The sequence below is a fragment of the Crocuta crocuta genome, unplaced genomic scaffold (genome assembly GCF_008692635.1).
Source record: "Crocuta crocuta isolate KB4526 unplaced genomic scaffold, BGI_CrCroc_1.0 scaffold426, whole genome shotgun sequence".
Classification (NCBI taxonomy): Eukaryota; Metazoa; Chordata; class Mammalia; order Carnivora; family Hyaenidae; genus Crocuta; species Crocuta crocuta.
This window is the reverse complement of record NW_027532452.1, coordinates 510,884-528,422: the sequence shown is the minus strand read 5'-3', so window position 1 is coordinate 528,422 and position 17,539 is coordinate 510,884. Positions and strand designations below refer to the sequence as shown.

General features: G+C 38.5%; 1 protein-coding gene and 1 pseudogene across 1 annotated transcript in view; both read left to right on the top strand.

Annotated features, from left to right (window-relative positions):
• Window positions 1–7,328: 7,328 nt before the first annotated feature.
• The window catches only part of GFM1 (G elongation factor mitochondrial 1), a 48,126-nt gene continuing 37,915 nt past the window's right edge, over window positions 7,329–17,539 (top strand). Inside the window, exons 1-6 of the mRNA XM_077779422.1 lie at window positions 7,329–7,507; window positions 8,756–8,908; window positions 10,469–10,601; window positions 11,042–11,246; window positions 13,326–13,442; window positions 15,412–15,562. Coding sequence (XP_077635548.1) covers window positions 7,421–7,507; window positions 8,756–8,908; window positions 10,469–10,601; window positions 11,042–11,246; window positions 13,326–13,442; window positions 15,412–15,562 — 846 coding nt within the window. The 5' untranslated portion in view covers window positions 7,329–7,420. The remainder of the gene's footprint in view (window positions 7,508–8,755; window positions 8,909–10,468; window positions 10,602–11,041; window positions 11,247–13,325; window positions 13,443–15,411; window positions 15,563–17,539) is intronic.
• Window positions 9,361–9,653, top strand: LOC144244203 (mitochondrial import inner membrane translocase subunit Tim13 pseudogene; annotated as a pseudogene).

Genomic DNA, 17,539 nt, shown 5'->3' with positions numbered 1-17,539 from the left:
TTTGTTTAGTTTTGTTTTAACAGAGAAAGTAATGGTGCTGGGTAAAACACATAAGACCAATCCCTTGTTAAATCAGTACTGTACTTAACAACTTACTTCTGACATCTGAATGTTCTTGAAAGTGCTAGCTTTGTATTATCCCTACTCTAGAAATAAAACTTTGATTTTCTGCAATCTAAGTAAGTTGCTAAACGTTTGTAAAACTCTTTATTTTAAAACATACTAATTTTTAAAGCTGATTTTGCTCTCCCAGTTATCTTCCTGTTGGTTATGTGTTCTTTTATACGTTCCAGATTGAATTTAGAGCTAGTTTTATCATATGCACTCATTATAAGAAAGTAAAATGTTAAAAAATAGTCTTGGTTTTCACTAACAATACCACAGTGATGTTAATAAAGATAATAAAGTTAATAAAGATTTAAAGTTAATAAAGATAAAATTATTTATGTGTTATGTAGCCAGCTAGCTTAAAGATTTAAAAAAAATAAAGCAAAGCTAACTAGTACTGTTTTATGAGAAATTAGTTATTATTTGATAAACTACATTAAAAATAATCAATTCTGAATTTCAAGGAATGAGATTTTAAATTCCTAATATATATGAGTTGTATTCTTATAATTTCTTTTACAGTGTATTCCTTTTTGTTCTAGATTACATTTTTAGCATTCATCAGACATTGTATTGACATTTCTCTTTAACTTCTTAAGGTAGCATATTTCTGGTCCCCTTTCCCAGAAACAGCTTAATCTGTCTCCACAGTTAACATTCTAAAGTTGGAATGTCCTTGGAGTAACTCTGCTCAGCCTTTTTGTGACATTTACAAAAATGCATTTGGTATTCTGTAAACTTGAATGATTGATCGTCTCAAAATTTTTTAGACAAGGTATATGTGTGTTTGAGCGAAGTACTTAATAAATCAGTTGTTCCCTTTATACCATTTAAAAATTCAGCTTTAGTTCTTTTATTCTATAATTCAGTCTGTTTTTATAAATGTTAGACTTGAAGTTTATGAGAATATAAAATCTTAACTCTTAAGTTCTGTTGGAAAGGGGGAAAAAGGAAGAGAAAATCCACTATCACTCCATAATCCTAATATCTTTTTTTTTTTTTAATTTGGAAGTAGACCTATGTGACTGTGCTTATGCTCTCCTAATTGTCCATAATATATTAGGGTGTTTCATACTTTTAATTAGTTACTAAAATAAGAGGTATACATGTCAATTCATTTTTATAACAAAAAGTGAGCATGTATTAAAGATGTTAACATTTTCCTCTTATGCATACTTTAGTATACTAATAACATGATATATTGGGAAGTTGTCATAAGACATAAACTCTAAAGAACACTTCTGCATAAATTCAATTGATAGGGCAAAATCCCAATAGAATAGACACTGTACTTATTCTTCTTCTGCCTAAATCTTACACTGGTGATAACTTTAATCATATTCAAGTATGAAAACACACTTTAATAGATAATTATATTAAAACAGTATAACTTTAATGTATCATATAGCAATTAGAGCATCCATAGCTATTTTTTCTCCCAATTTGTTTACCATAGAAAGTAAATAAAAATCAAATTAAATATGTATTTCTTCTTATGCCACAGTACTTCATAAGAGGCTACTTGTAAAAATATGTGACATATGGAGATTAAATGTCAATTCTTTATGTTCACATGATGCTGAAATAGCCACTTTTCAGAATTATTTTTACCATACTGCAGAGGTCAACCAGTATAAGAAAGAAGATTTTCCGTAACTTGTAGTTCATGTTATTTTTTCTTTGTGAACAACCATTGATTTTTCTAGAACCCTGGATCTTTTGGGAATGGAAAGACAGTAACTATTTGGTGAATGTGGCCTTAACAATAAGGCCAAATTGCTTACTTAGGCTCCTTGCTACATTAGAGATTTTCCTGATACCTGGCTACCTCAGTAATAGGTTTTCATTACTCTGCCTTCATGACTCCGTTATCCTTTATTATCACAGGGCAGAGCAGGAGCACACTGAAATCAGATAGTGCCCTAAGTGGTATTTGGAGATCTTGCTTCAGGGAGGTGACATTCATGAGGGTAGAGCCCTTGTGAATAGGATTAGTTGTATTAACAGACCCCAGAGAGCTCCCTTTCCCTTTCTGTTAATTTCTGTTGTTCATAAGCCAATCTATTGTTTATGGTATTTTTTTTTAATGTTTATATACTTTTGAGAGAGAGAGACTGAGTGCCATCAGGGGAGAGGCTGAGAGAGAGGGAGAGACAGATTTGGAAGCAGGCTCCAGGGTCTGAGCTATCAGCACAAGAGCCCAACATGGAGCTGGAACTTGTGAACTGCGAGATCATGACCTGAGCTGAAGTACAACACTCAACTGACTGAGCCACCCAGGCACCCCAATTGTTTATGATATTTTTATCGTAGCAGCCTGAATGGACCAAGACAGTGGTCTTAGGCTGATTGGGCTGGGGCAATTTGGAAATTCTACTGAAGTGTGACCATGACCCTCATTACAGTGTATTCGGACCTTCCGTTTGGTAATAATGTTCATATCTGAGACCTCTTGAGACCCCCCTGTCCCTGATTACATGGATTTTGCCGTAAATTTGCATTCTGATGATCTCTTACTCCCCAGTATTATGCTTATTGTCTCTTGGAGTTTGGGGATTCTGATTAGACTTTGGTGTCCTCTGGTGAATTTTACTTTAAACACCATCTCCTATCTTCTACTTGCCCACCATCTTATATTATTTGTCTGTGAAAACTTTCCTGAGTCCTGTCAGTTGCATGAGAAATTTGCTTTGGGAGATACCTTCTATCTACCCATGTTGCCTTCTAACCGTGTTTCTCAGGTCAGTTGTCATGTGGTTTAACATTAGGGTTAAAGCCTGAGACAGACATAGCAGTATTTTACATTTGATAGAGAATATCAGGCAGTTTCTCATGAGTTTGTCATCTAATAGACTTGTCCTACCTCCTGGCATAACTTTAGCAGATAATTGTAATGGCCACTCTGGGGAACTTGAATGTAAGCAAGACTTGCACTTGAGAGACACCTTGAAGAACAATACCAAAGAAACAACAAAGAAACAAAACCTCAGGAGAGCCTTTATTTGTCTAAAGGAGACCACTTTGCTTATGCAGAAGACTAGCCATCTTTTATTTCTAGACTTCAGAGTTTTTACTGTATGGCTTATATTTAAACTTTCTCCTCCGTATTGAAGAGGGAAAGTAATTAGCTTTTACAGGAATACTTTCATATTTGCATTATTAATTAAACAAGGAAGCCATTAGACTGAGGCTTTAATGCCTTAGTAGCCCATGTAAACAAACCAAAACAAACCTGTAATGCCTCTAAGAGATCGAAACATAAAGACCTCTAATCACAGTCAACTAGACTTTCCCATATAAGGCAACCACTTAAGCTACAGCCAATCAAATAATTGCTTTGCTTTGCTTCTACCTCTTCTCTATAAAAGTCTCCTTTAGATCTAGTTAGTGGAGACCTTCTAACCACTTCCTGTTTGGCCTCTGCCTGATACCAATAGATTATTGCTCAACCTTGATGAGGGAGCATAAGGCAAGCTGACAGGCCACAAACACCCCATCCCCACCCCCAGGTGGGAATTGTGTGATATTCCTTGGGCACTCCTGGCTGCCCAAGAACAAAAGAAAGGGGAAAACAAATGGTTAGCTGATAGAGATCATAGTACTACAGGACATTAAGTCTCCATCACCCCTCCATAGTGAAGTGGGAAACAAAGGCAGAAGGAAATGGCAGATAGAACTAAATTTCCTTATAACCCACAGCCCATTGACAAATACTTGAGGCTGGCAGAGTAAAATGTTTCTCCAGGAACTCCATACTGTCTCAGTGCTAATGCCAAGGCCTCCATTATCCTGTGAGTCTCTTTAGCATATGAAAACGTTACTGGAAACTTCCCCTGGACTTTACCTCTCCCCACCTCCGTAGTATAAACCAGTTTCTCCTTGTGGTTCCTGAGCAGCTCTTTATGCCCAAGGGTCCTGTCCCTGTGCTTTAATAAAATCACCTTGCACCAAAGACATCTTCAAGAATTCTTTCTTGGTTGTCGGCTCCAGACGCCACGAATCCCACTGTCACCCCCAAAAAGCCTCATCAAACCTCACATTTTTTTCAATATTTTAATTTTTTTTAAGTAATCTTTACACCCAACATAGGGCTCAAACCCACAACCCCAAGATCAAGAGTTGCATGCTCTGCTGCTGAGTCAGCCAGGTGCCCCTCAAACTTAAAAATTTTAATATGGCATCTGGTTCACCATTTTTTCTGTTCCTCTCCCTATTTTTTCCTCCCACTTGAAAATTTTTAAAGATGAATTAAAGTCATTCTGTCATATGTGCAATCTAGGAAAATCTACTCCAAATAAACAGTCTAAAATGTCTAAGAGAAAAAGCTAATAAATTATTTATGCTGCTTTTGCATAAGAATATGGACAATTTAAGCAATAGCTTTTGTTAAATAGATTGTGTTAGTATGATTCAAGATAAAAAGGAGCTTTTAAATAGAATTTAATGATTATGAATATAAGGTTTATAAAATGTTTTTTAAAAAGCTTTAGGAAATATTTCTGATAAGTGGATGGATCTGGGTAAATGAATGAATATTTAAAGTCAAGTGTATGTCTTCTTCCAATTTTTATTATAGAACATTAATGCTAATAAAAACTTCTAGTTTATATAAAACTAAGGTTGAACTTCTCATTTATACCTTACAAGTATCTGGGGTGCCTGGGTGGCTCAGTCAGTTAAGTATCCAACTTCGGTTCAGGTCATTATCTCATAGTTCCTGAATGAGTTCGAGCCCCACGTCGGACTCTGTGCTGACAACTCAGAGCCTGGAGCCTGTTTCAGATTCTCTCTCTCTCTCTGTCTCTCTCTCTCTCTCTCTGCCCCGCCCTTGCTCATGCTCTGTATCTCTCTCTTTCAAAAAAAAAAAAAACTTTACAAATTTCCTATATTGATCTTATGGGTCAAATAAGTTATCATTAACTCCATTAAGATTACAACATATAAAATGATGCTTAAATAAAATTGTAACACATATGTCTTCTAAGGGGGTTTTAATCTTACATATTATAATACTATCAATTATAAAGAATGAATATGTTAGTTAAAAATGTGATTTTTCAGATCCTCAGTTAACTTTTCTAGACCTTAGAAAAAATTAAATTAGTCCTTGAATACTTGGTCAATTTCTAAGTGAAAAGAGATACAATGTTTTGGTAACTAGGGATAGTTTCAATTTTCTTATACATTATAAAATGATTATGAATTAACAGTGTAGAAATGCATTGGATGACATTGCAAATGTTATTTTGCCACTTTAAAACTTAATCTATAAAAATACTCATAAAATTTCAGATAGACAGCTCTTGGTTTTCTGCCTTCCAGTTTTCTCTTTGGAGTAAAGAAAAGTTGATTACTTTGTTTAAAAATGCTTAATAACAATAAAAAGATAGTTGGTATAATAATTACAGAAAAATGAATATATATGTATACACATAAGACAATGAGAATGAAATTTAACTTTAAAAAACTATTAAAGTTTAATCTCATCATTTACTTAATTATGTATTTAATTTATATATTTTAAACAAATACATATGAAGGTTTATAAAGACTAAAATTTTGAAATTCCGTCAGAAATGTTTATTTAAAGTTATGTTCAATGTTAATGGATTTATTCTTCAAATCAGTTTACAAATCCTTTATTGCAAATTAATACATGGATGATATACAAAAAGTAAATTTGAAATTGATCTTTGAGATTTTGGTTTTTCTTTTCTTGTCTCCTGTAATTTGATTTCTATTTATTTGTTCTCATTCACACATTCATTTAACAAATCCTTGTGGAGCACCCAGCACATGCTAAGGGATACAGCAATTAACAAAAGCAAATTGCTCTCCTTATGGAACTGATTTCCATTGAGAGAGTCAGATAATAAACAGGTATGGGAAGGAAGGAAAATGAAACAGCATCGGAAGGTAGTAAGGGAGGAGCCCCCTGTTTTAGAAGAGTTCCTTAGGGAACACCTCATTGATGAGGCTATTAGAACAGAGAGAAGTAAATAAAGGAAAGAGCTACCTCCGTGTCTAGGGAAGAGCAAACTCTCTGGTCATAGGAGGATCTGCAAGGAGGCCAGTGTGGCTGGAGCAAAACCAGCAAGGGAAACGCGGCCACGTTAGCCTGGCTGCTCAGGCAGGGCTTTTGGACGCACTTTCTCTGAGGGGAAGGGGAAGCCATTTCAGATTTTTGTTTTTAATTTACTTACGAAAAGTTTCGAACCTACACAGAAGTAGAGATAACAGCAACAATGAACTCACTGGAGTATTTTCATTAGGAAAATGACATGGTGTGACTTTAAAAGGAGCCCTCTAGTCACAGGTTGTGAATAGTCTAAACCGCCTCCCGGGGAGCGGTGAGATCATGAAGGAAATCTATTATACAGCAGTGAGGTGGAGAGATGGCGGTGTTGAGAGGTGGGGAGTCCAGGGCAGGTTCTGGACCTAGTTTTGAAGGTGGTGCCTGTAGCATACGCTGACAGATTAGACCAGAGGTGTCAGAGAGTGCAGTCGAAGTGACTAACATTTTTGGTCAGGGCAACTCGAATGGAGTTTCCATTCACGAGATAAAGACTACAGAAGATTTTGAGAGGAAGAGCAGAAGCTCTGTTTTAGACCTACAGAGTTCGAGACACTTCTAAGACATCCAAGTGGAATCGGCAAGGATACTGTCATCCATACGTACTGAACATGTAACATTTAACATCGAACAATGAATTTTTTGAAATGAGAAGAAAAAAACCCACTTGTAATTGATAGTTCATTTTTCAACATTCTTTTCAGGTCATGTCTTATAGATCATTTTTTTTTCGTGTTTGTAATATCATAGATAACAATTTTGCAGTTTTCTCACTTAAATTCTGTTGTAAACATTTCTCCACATTGTTATATTGGTGTGGCTGCTCAAGCCGGACCTTCTAGGCACTTTGATGGGGGAGGGAAATACATTTCAGATTTTTCTGAAGTTATGAAAAATTTCACCTACACAAAAGGAGACATGACAGCAACAATGAATACGCAAACACGTTTGAAAGTTTGCATCTTTCTGGGAGCACGCAAATTGTTCCATCGGCTCTACAAAGCAACTACACTATCTCTTCCAAGTCTATAGAGGGCGCCCAGCGTCGGAAGGCGCTGTTCGGCTCTGAAGTCCGGAAGCCCCTCTTTCCCTTCCCCTCGCCTCCCTAGCGTCCTTCACCCCGGAAGCACTTTTCCGGCCCTGATTGCCGGCGTGACTTCGAACGCTTCAAGTTGTGGGGTTGGTTGCAGAGCAGACCCGGAGCCACCGGACCTTTACACCGGTTCTGCGCTTGCCTCGATGAGGTTGCTGGGAGCTGTCGCCGCAGCTCTGGGGCATGGACCTCTCCCGCGGGTCCCCGCCACCCTGGGATGGCAGGGGAAGCAGGTACTAGAGCCCGGCGAGGCGAGACCGAACCAGAGACTGCGGACGGGACGTTGCTGTCCTCCAGGGCTAAGGGAACAGTGATTCCTTCCCTGGGACCTCCTGACAGCTCTGGATAGGAGCTGTCGTGCCTCAGTGCTGAAAAGCCTTTCGGTACCTGCACGTGTTCTCGTTGTTCGTGAGCTGCGTCTCGGTGCCTTGGCGGAGTGGACGGGCCACCGATTTATGGTTAAGCCCCTTTTTGGCATACATTAAAGAGAAGTGACTAGAGTGAAGGTCCGACCAGCTGAAAAATTAGTGTATTCAGGGTTCGAACCCAGGGCTTCTGACAGATCGTCTAGTGCTCTTTTCACTGCACAGTGTCCTTGGGATGGGTTATTTGCTTTGGCGTTCAGCCTTTCCGGTACTCTTCTTTGCATTTCTGTCTTTTGTGGGGGTTGCAGAATGGAGTAGGATTGGGCAGGAGTTGAGCTTTTCCTAATATGCAAACATTGTTTGCTTTCCGTGCTGGTAGTCGTGGAATTAGTTATCTAAGTGCCTGTCCACCAGAATACATTTAGTATTTGCCGCCTTTTCTAAGGTCTCCCGTTTTCCTTTCCCCAAAAGTGCTGCGGTACGTTTTGGATGTGCAGTCCTATAGATAGAGGCTTACATTGTGTCCTGATTCCGTAAAATGCAGGATTCTCCTTTACCCTCACTCCCACCAGAATAAAAGTTTTTCTAAAAAGTCATTATTTTTGTGCTTAGAAGGAATTGGAAATTTTTTGTGGGCTTCCTTGGAGACTGCAAACATCCTTGTTAGCTGTGGCCCACACTACAGTAAGGGAAAAGGGCGGGAAATCAAAGTAAAATTTAAACTAAAAACTGTATTTCCTATTGAAGTAGTGGTTGGAAGTTGTCCTTCTGGTTTTATCAGCCCCAGCGGATAATTTCAAACCTGTGATATTTGGGAAAGTACCTGTCCCCTTTTATTTAATTCACTTCTTTGGTACCTGTATATATCTTTTCAGATTTAGTTAGTTTTTATTAAGAATGTGTGAATCCTTATGTCCTCTCTTGTAGTTTCTCCTTTGGTTACAAGAGCCACAGGTTGAGGCATTCATTCCTTCTTTTGCCTTTCCACGCTGTCTAGAGTGATGCTTGGTGTCCATTGAGATTCGTTGGTGGAAAGATACCAACCAACCAAGTTCTAATTACCCAGTGTTATCTCTTATAGTTAGTGCACTGAAATGAGCTCTCTTATTTTTTCAGGTTAATTGGAAAGTCTGCCGATGGTGTTCATCAGGGGTGATTCCTAATGAAAAGATACGAAATATTGGAATCTCAGCTCACATTGATTCTGGGAAAACTACATTAACAGAACGAGTGCTTTACTACACTGGCAGAATTGCAAAGATGCATGAGGTATGTGGTTCATGGTTCGTTCCAGGTTAGTGAGAGCTTGGTTTTAATTATTTAGTAGTTACGATTTAATGAACATTACAAAACCTGAAAGATTAAAAGAATGGTAACAGTGGAGCTTCAGTCAGAGTCCTGTCACAAATGGGATAGTTCATACTGGCTCGCAGTGTGGTTGTGAGGAATCTTCCTAGAGACCATCACTGTGTGGATTCTCAGTGAATTGTCTTTTAGGACTGTTAAGTCTACACCTGAAACTAATATAACTTTGTTAATTAACACTTTCGTTAAAAAGTCATGATGTATTAAGCAGCTGTTAAAGTAGTATTTCCGTAGTTTTTAATGTTATGGAGAGATGTTTGTAAAGTGGAAAAAGACTTTAAAAACTATATGTAGTATGATGTTTATAGTTGCAAAATACATGCATCAAAAAAATTGTTTTTGTACTTTGCGGAGCCATGGAGTGTGGTTTGGGCTCAGATTTTGGGAGCTGAGGCGGCGGCAGGCTGGGCCCGGGGGCTCAGCATGGAGCAGGTGAAGGTGCAGATCGCAGTGGCTACGGCGCAGGAGCAGCTGCAGAGGATGACAGACAAGTGCTTCCGGAAGTGCATCTGGAAGCCAGCGGCTCCCTGGACAGTTCGGAACAGAAGTGCATTGCCAGTACATGGACTGCTACTGCTACGTGGACCCCTGGAACACTGTGTCCTGAGCCTGCAATTCACAGCTGCAGCAGAAACGAGCCAGCTTTTGACCCTGACTCCCCTGAGGACTACCAGCACCCCCCCCACCCCCATTTCCATAAATGTCTTTTGCGAGGCAGGGGCCTGCTTGTGCATTCTGCCTGTCTGTGAGGAGGAGACCTGTGCCCCCACACTTGGGATGCTGCTTCCCTCCCACCTGCCACCAAGTGTGACTTGGGGCTTCCGCAGCCCTGGGACTTCCCAAAGTGCTGACAGCCCAGCGGCACTTCCCCTGGTGTGCCCAGGCTCACCTGCTGCCTTGGACATCTAATCCATATTTGGACCTGGAGGCATGGTCAGACCCCACCTGAGCTGTGGCCTCCTGATGGTGGGCAGACATATACATTATGAGCGAGGGGCAAAAAAAGAAAAAGAAAAAGATTTTATCGTAACATTGAATAACTTAACTCTCCATTTCTTCAGAGGAAGCTCATCTTGTTAAATCACAAGTACTTTGAAAGCTGAATCCTTCCCACCCAGGCCTCAAAATCCACATGTAGTAGAGCAGGGAAAAATCTGTTCTCTGAACATCTGCATGTGACTACCACAAACCTGATGGGCAGGAATAGTGTAAAGGAAACAAGGTTGGCTCTTAAGACTGAGGTGATTGCTCTGCTAGTGGTGCTGAGAACGGCGATGAAAAGAGAGGCAGTAAATAGAGGGCAAAACCTGTAATCACTCTTTTATTTCCCAAGATATGGTTTGAGGATAGCCTTCTCTGAAAATTGCATCGGTTAACTAGCTGTGTTCCAGTTCCATCTCAGTAAGGGTTTCTCTCCTTGGGATGCAGGGACAGGGAAATCTGACTTGCTGTGCTCACGTTTAGGTGAAAGGTAAAGATGGAGTCGGTGCTGTCATGGATTCTATGGAACTAGAGAGACAAAGAGGAATCACTATTCAGTCAGCAGCCACCTACACCATGTGGAAGGATGTCAATATCAACATTATAGATACTCCTGGTGAGTTGACTTCTTTCTTGGTTTTATTGCAGCTTGTTTTCACAAAAGCACATTTAGTTCTTCACTATGATCCAGCTCATTTTTGACTGTCAAATAATACTCAAAAGTGTGACTGTGAATTCCTGTTAGAGAAATCTGACTTGGGACCTAGAACACTTCCTCCTCCTGTGGTTTCCTTGAAAAATAGTACAAATAAATTGTGAGCAGGAAGCTTCTTGATTGTTACAAGCTGTAGCTGATTGAAAGGTGGCTGCGCCCTAGTAGTTTTTGAAGAGTTGGGCCCCTGGACCTTATGGTGAGTAAATGGTGTGGTGGTTTAAGAAATCCGCATTCTAATTAGAAGGCTTATGTCATGAGCAGAGTTATAAGAACTTAAAACTGTGCATGTTATCAAAATTCATACTGCTCTTTAAGACTCTCACACACTTTGTCTCATTTAGGACATGTGGACTTCACAATAGAAGTTGAAAGGGCCCTGAGAGTGTTGGATGGTGCAGTCCTTGTTCTCTGTGCTGTCGGAGGGGTGCAGTGCCAGACCATGACTGTTAATCGTCAGATGAAGCGCTACAACGTTCCGTTTCTAACTTTCATTAACAAATTGGACCGAATGGGCTCCAACCCAGCCAGGGCCCTGCAGCAAATGAGGTACTGAGCCTTAGAACAGGAAAGGCTGTGATGATCTGGATATAAGAAAGCTTACATCCGGAAGGACAGTTAATTCAGTGTCATTAAGCTTTATTTGTAATTTTTTTTACCTCTAAAAAATTTATGTGAGTCACTTATTAAAAGAAACACCAAGGTCAGGGGCACCTGGGTGGCTCATTCGGTTAAGCATCCGACTTCGGCTCATGTCATGATCTCATGAGCTGACACAGGCTCTGTGCTGACAGCCTGGAGCCTGCCTCAGATTCTGTGTCTCCCTCTTTCACTCTCAAAAATACATAAAACATTCAAAGAAACTTTAAAAAAAGAAAGAAACACTGAGGTCAGTAGTTTTGTGGTGATTATCTCATGAACTGCCTTCTCTGTAAATTGGGGAAAATATAAAATTGTAGGGGGATTTAAGGTGAGTTCAGAAAACAATTGGATAATTCAGTTTTGCTGTGATTGGAGAAATAATAATCTAGTATAGATTATGAAAATACTTTATATATTTAGACAAACCTAGGGAATGATCCTCTCTTTTTTTCTTCTTTACATAAGGAATTTGAATTAATGTCCGTAAGTAGTGTGGTATATAGTCCATTGGGTTCATATGGTAACATACTTGCTAAGACCAGAGTAACACTTCCTTTCTGTAGCAGGTATAACTGAGTAGTACTTGTAGCATTGTACGTTTTGCCTTATACTGTATATTTCACATAGCCTTTGAAAAGAGTCGAAGTTTCACTTTGCACTTTTTGTAGGCGTGTAAATGTAGCTGCCGAGTTCCTAGTCACAATTCGCATGGCAGAGCTGATGAAAACAGACAATAAAGTTTGTGGTAGTGAGAGACAAAGAGCGACAAAGTGTGCCTGGTGACAAGATTGGTATTGAACTTCAAGTGACAGCATTGCTTTGTGTGCCTCTTGGAAGTGATGAATTTGGGAATATGCGCATGAAATTCTTCTTTATTGGGTATTTGTAATATTTTCCTGGCAAAACATAGTGTTGTCATTTTTTGTCTTTATGATATTTTACTTGTGCTTGGCAAGAGATGGACTGTTTCCACCAAGTCTTGGTCTGAATTCCAGGAAGATTCTCTTTTAGCATTTGACTACTGCGGTTCTTTTCAGCTCTGCTCCCTTTTATCTGCATTCTGTTAACTCCCATTAAACAGATGTTAGAAATTCTAACTGGATCTGTGTCCATGTGTTAACTTTGCTACTGTACATTCTCATTTTTTCTTATTTTGGACTGGGTTATGAGAGAGTTCTTGAGGTCAGTCTTCTAGCTCACAAATCTGATAGTCATCTGTGTCCCTTCTGTTATTTAGCCTGTTGGTTTTTTTTTAAATTTCTGCAATTATGTAATTTCCATAATGCTTCTCTTTTATTGCAACATCTTCATTAATGGGGTGATTACTTCTCAGACCTTTACGTTTTATTTTCTTTAGTAACTCTCTCCTTGGAAGTGATTACTATTTTTTGAGCTCACAACTCTCTTTTAAGCTATTGGTAAACCTTCAGTTATTTGGTGATTTCTAGTTACCTATCCGGAGCTATACATGGGAGCCTAGAGTGTAGACTAAACAATAGTAGCTAGAGTATATTTCTTCTTGAGTGACAATTCCTGCTACTGAATCCCTTGAGTGATCGTGTCTGCTAAAGGGTACAACCTAACGATGAATGTCTGATTTTTAACACGCGCACTCAGAGGTCTCCTGTAAGAACGTCCTTTTCAGCCAGCTATCCTTCCCTTTGCTAAAGGCAGCTGGTTTAAGAATGAGAGGTGGGCAAGGTGATCCCACTTCCCACTCTGCTTTCATTTTCTGACCAATCACCAATGACTTGTTCTTCCCCTTTCTGTTTTTAATCCAGACTATTCTGGGGATCTGATTGGAAAACACTGAGTTTAGAGTTCTTTTGTTGCCTAATTGGGGTTTTGGCTTCCTGTGTGGGGCTCTTCCAACTAACATCTTCCCTCCCAGTTCCACAACATCTGCCATTGATTTAGTTTTGTCATTTCAAAGGGTTTTAGGGCAGGGGAAAAAAAGAGGTAAACGTGTGTATTTTTATTTTTCAGGTCTAAATTGAGTCATAATGCAGCATTTGTGCAGATACCCATTGGTTTGGAGGGTGATTTTAAAGGTATAATAGATCTTATTGAGGAACGAGCCATTTACTTTGATGGAGACTTTGGGTAAGTTAGAAATGTATTAGTGAAATCTTATATTTTAAGAAGCATCAGAAGGATGAGTTCTTTAAACTTCGAGGAAACCTCTTTTTAAAATCTGGCTGGAGGAACATACTTCAAAATGACTTTGTTTTAATGCCTTTAATCCTACTTCCCATTTTGCTTAGTATTGATTCCAAGGGAGAGTATGTTACTTTTTGGGTAATTTATATCATGTTATGACATGTTGTGATAAAATCTGGGAAGAATATATGGATCAAAGGTGCTCTACCTACTTTGTGAGATTATAAAGATAAAAGGATAATATGTGAAAGCAGTCAAAAATAGTACAGATGTGGTTTGGATAATATAAGAAGAAATACAAGAAAATATTGGTAATTTTTGACATGGTATTTGGTCCATCAGTCAACTTTTGACTGACCTCTGCGTACAAAACACTGTAATTTCCCAGTGGCAATCAAACTTTGACATTCAGAAAAATCACCTGAAAGCTTGTTAAAGCACATTCCTGGATCTACCTCCAGAAGATTCTTATTCAGTAGCTCTAGGGTGGAGCCTGGAATTTGCATTTCTAGAAAGCTCACAGCTGCTGCTGCCATTGTAGATCTACAGACCACACTTTGAGTGGCTTTGCACGATGTGGGAAGTCATAAACAACCCTTCCTTATGGGAGGTCATAAACAACCCTTCCTTATGAGGAGTGGCCTCAGTAGCCTGGCAGTTTCTCCAAGGATAATTCCTGAGAGGTTTTCTTTCTCTGCTGTGGAACAAATTGCTAGGCTGGCAGGTGGGTGAAAGGTGTTGTGATCAGTTAACTATCATTTGTCCTCTTCAGCTGTCTTGGAGGCAGAGAGAGGTTTTGGTGTTTCTCTCACTTTTTCTGTAACGATAGTGACTACAGTTCATCTACTGTTTCTTAGAATGTAAGGTCAAGATTACGGGGATATTTTAGTCAAGTTTATTCAGTGCTGTGTCCCCAGTCCTAGGACTTACTGGTACGTAATAAGTACTAAAAAAAATATTTGTAAATGAATGAATAAATCCACTTTCCCAGAATTACCAGGGCACACAGTTGTCTTCTAAAATAGAGGCTCTTAAACTTTGTTGTATGCTCCGACCACAGATAAAAATTTCTTATATCTGACCCCTCTCCCAGCCCTAGACCACTGGGTATATAAATTTTGAAAGGTCTCCACAGATGATTTTGACACAAAAGAGTAAGAACCAGGGAGCTTAACAGGAAGGGTGAAATTATGATCCGAAGGCTGTGAAGAGCATTCTTTAGGATAATAAGAATTTTATTCTCACTATTTGCAGTTGACTTCTTTTACTTTTTTATTTTAGGAACATGTTTTTTGAAAAGCTTACTTTTTTGAAATTAGTTTCCATTTTTAAAGAAATACTTTGAAAGTCTTTGAGACTGATGTTTTTAAATATCAAGTATATCCATTTCTCAGTTGTGTATACTTTGTGAGTCTACCTATTCAGCCTATAGAGGAACGGAGAACTTGGGGTAAAGGTTGAAGAGTTTGTCATATTTACTAACCTTTTTTTTTTTTCTAAACTATAAATTAACGTATTCTATGTTAACATTGTGTAATTGGGTTATTAATGGAAAGAAATAGAGTCAGGTCTCTATTCCTGTTTGTTAGTGACTGTGATGTTCTGGTTAATTTAGTTAATAGAATCTTCAGGAGTCATATGAACTTTGGAGTCAGATTGGCTTTGAATCTTGGCTCTTACATTTACTAGTAGTACAACCTTGAGCGATTTACTTTGCCTATTTAAGTATTTTTGCCCACTATTTTGTCTAAATTTTAAAGATATACATTGGTCTTACATTGCCATTTTAATGCAAATATATCAGTTCTTAATCTAAAAAAAGTTAGGCATTAGAGTTCATTTTTGTCGTTGATGCATTTTATGTTTAATTGAATATCCTTAAAGTAGCAACACAAAGCATTTCTTTTTTTAGTCAAGTTGTTCGATATGAGGAAATTCCCGCAGAATTCAGGGCGGCAGCAGCTGACCAGCGGCAGGAACTGATTGAATGTGTTGCCAATTCAGATGAACAGCTTGGTGAGATGTTCCTGGAAGAAAAAATCCCCTCAGTTTCTGATTTAAAGGCAAGTGCTCTCAAAATAAGTCTTACATTATCCAGAGAAAGAGGTGGGATTTTTTTCTTTGTTTTTGGTGGGGGAAAAGGCATGATGCTTTTATGCATGGCTTTTATTAATGAAATCTGAGCAAATTTATTTAACATTGTGGATTTTTTTCAAAAAATACTTGGCTGTGGCATATAACTCTTCTTTTTAAAGTACTAAGTTCTGTAATATCTTAAAATGGGAAAAAGTTACAGTTTATTTTAGAAAAAAAGATATTTAAACATCCAACCTCTTGGGTATATCTTAAGAAAAGATAAATACAGAAATGTTACAGCAATAAAGACCGATTAAGAGACAAGGCTGTTAAATGTTTGCAGACTAAATGTTGATACGTGTAGTACTATTTAGAAGGGCTGTATAGATTTCTTGACTTGATCATTTAGTTCTTTAAAAATAAGATCTCTGAGACTTGTATTTGTTTTTTGAATAGATAATTTTTCCATAGGAGACATACAGATGGTCAATAGGCACACAAAAAGATGCTCAGCATCAATAATCATTAGGGAAAGCAAATCAGAACCATAATGAGATTTCACTTTATCTATTAGGATGGCTATTTTTTTTTTTAATATTTTTATTTATTTCTAGGAGAGAGAGAGAGAGTGTGAGCAGGGGAGGGTCAGAGAGAGAGGGAGACACAGNTAAATGTTTGCAGACTAAATGTTGATACGTGTAGTACTATTTAGAAGGGCTGTATAGATTTCTTGACTTGATCATTTAGTTCTTTAAAAATAAGATCTCTGAGACTTGTATTTGTTTTTTGAATAGATAATTTTTCCATAGGAGACATACAGATGGTCAATAGGCACACAAAAAGATGCTCAGCATCAATAATCATTAGGGAAAGCAAATCAGAACCATAATGAGATTTCACTTTATCTATTAGGATGGCTATTTTTTTTTTTTAATATTTTTATTTATTTCTAGGAGAGAGAGAGAGTGTGAGCAGGGGAGGGTCAGAGAGAGAGGGAGACACAGGCCCTGAAATAGGCTCCAGGCTCTGAGTTGGCAGTCAGCACAGTGCCCGACGCGGGGCTCAAAGCCACGAACTACGAGATCATGACCTAAGTGAAAGTCGGACGCTCAACTGACTAAGCCACCCAGGCGCCCCTAGGATGGCTATTTAAAACAAACCAAAAACCCAGAATAAATTTTTTTTTCTGTTAATGTGTTTTTTAAAATATTTTTTATTTAATTTTGAAAGAAAGAGACAGAGCACAAGTTGGGGAGGGGCAGAGAGCGGGAGATACCAAATCCGAAGCAGGCTTCAGGCTCTGGGCTGTCAGCGCAGAGACTGATGCAGGGCTCAGACTCACGAACAGCAAGATCATGACCTGAGCCGAAGTCAGATATTTAACCAACTGAGCCACCCAAGTGCCCCAGTTAATGTTATTTTCTGTAAAATGACCAGTATTGGCGGGGATTTGGAGAAATTGAAACTCTTGTGCATTGCTAGTAGGAATGTAAAGTGATGCAGTCACTGTAGAAAAAGTATAGCCATTCTTTAAAAAAAAAAAAAAAATTAAACCTAGGATGTAGGAACAACTTTCAAGCGTGAAAGTGATACTTAGGAAAACAAGGGAGATTTTTGGAAAAATAAAGCTTTTGTTAAATCTACCACCCTCCAGTATTTCTGTATCAAATATATGTAAGCTAAAGATGGTAAGATTCTTTTATGTCCCTACTTGAATATATGAGAGGGGTGGAAAGTCAGAGTTGTGATCATGTGGCATAGGGGTAACCTAAGTGGTTAGTAATGTAGCCATTTCTGGATCCTAGGAACAGCAAAAGCCAGCTTTTGTGATCATTTCAAATAGTAATTTCTTTCTTGCTGTGCATCCTTCACCCTTTTCATACTACTCCCTTTATCGTATGCAGCTGCTATCCTACTCTTCACTGTGGTGGTGTTTAGAAATTGTGGTTGTAAATGTCTTTTAG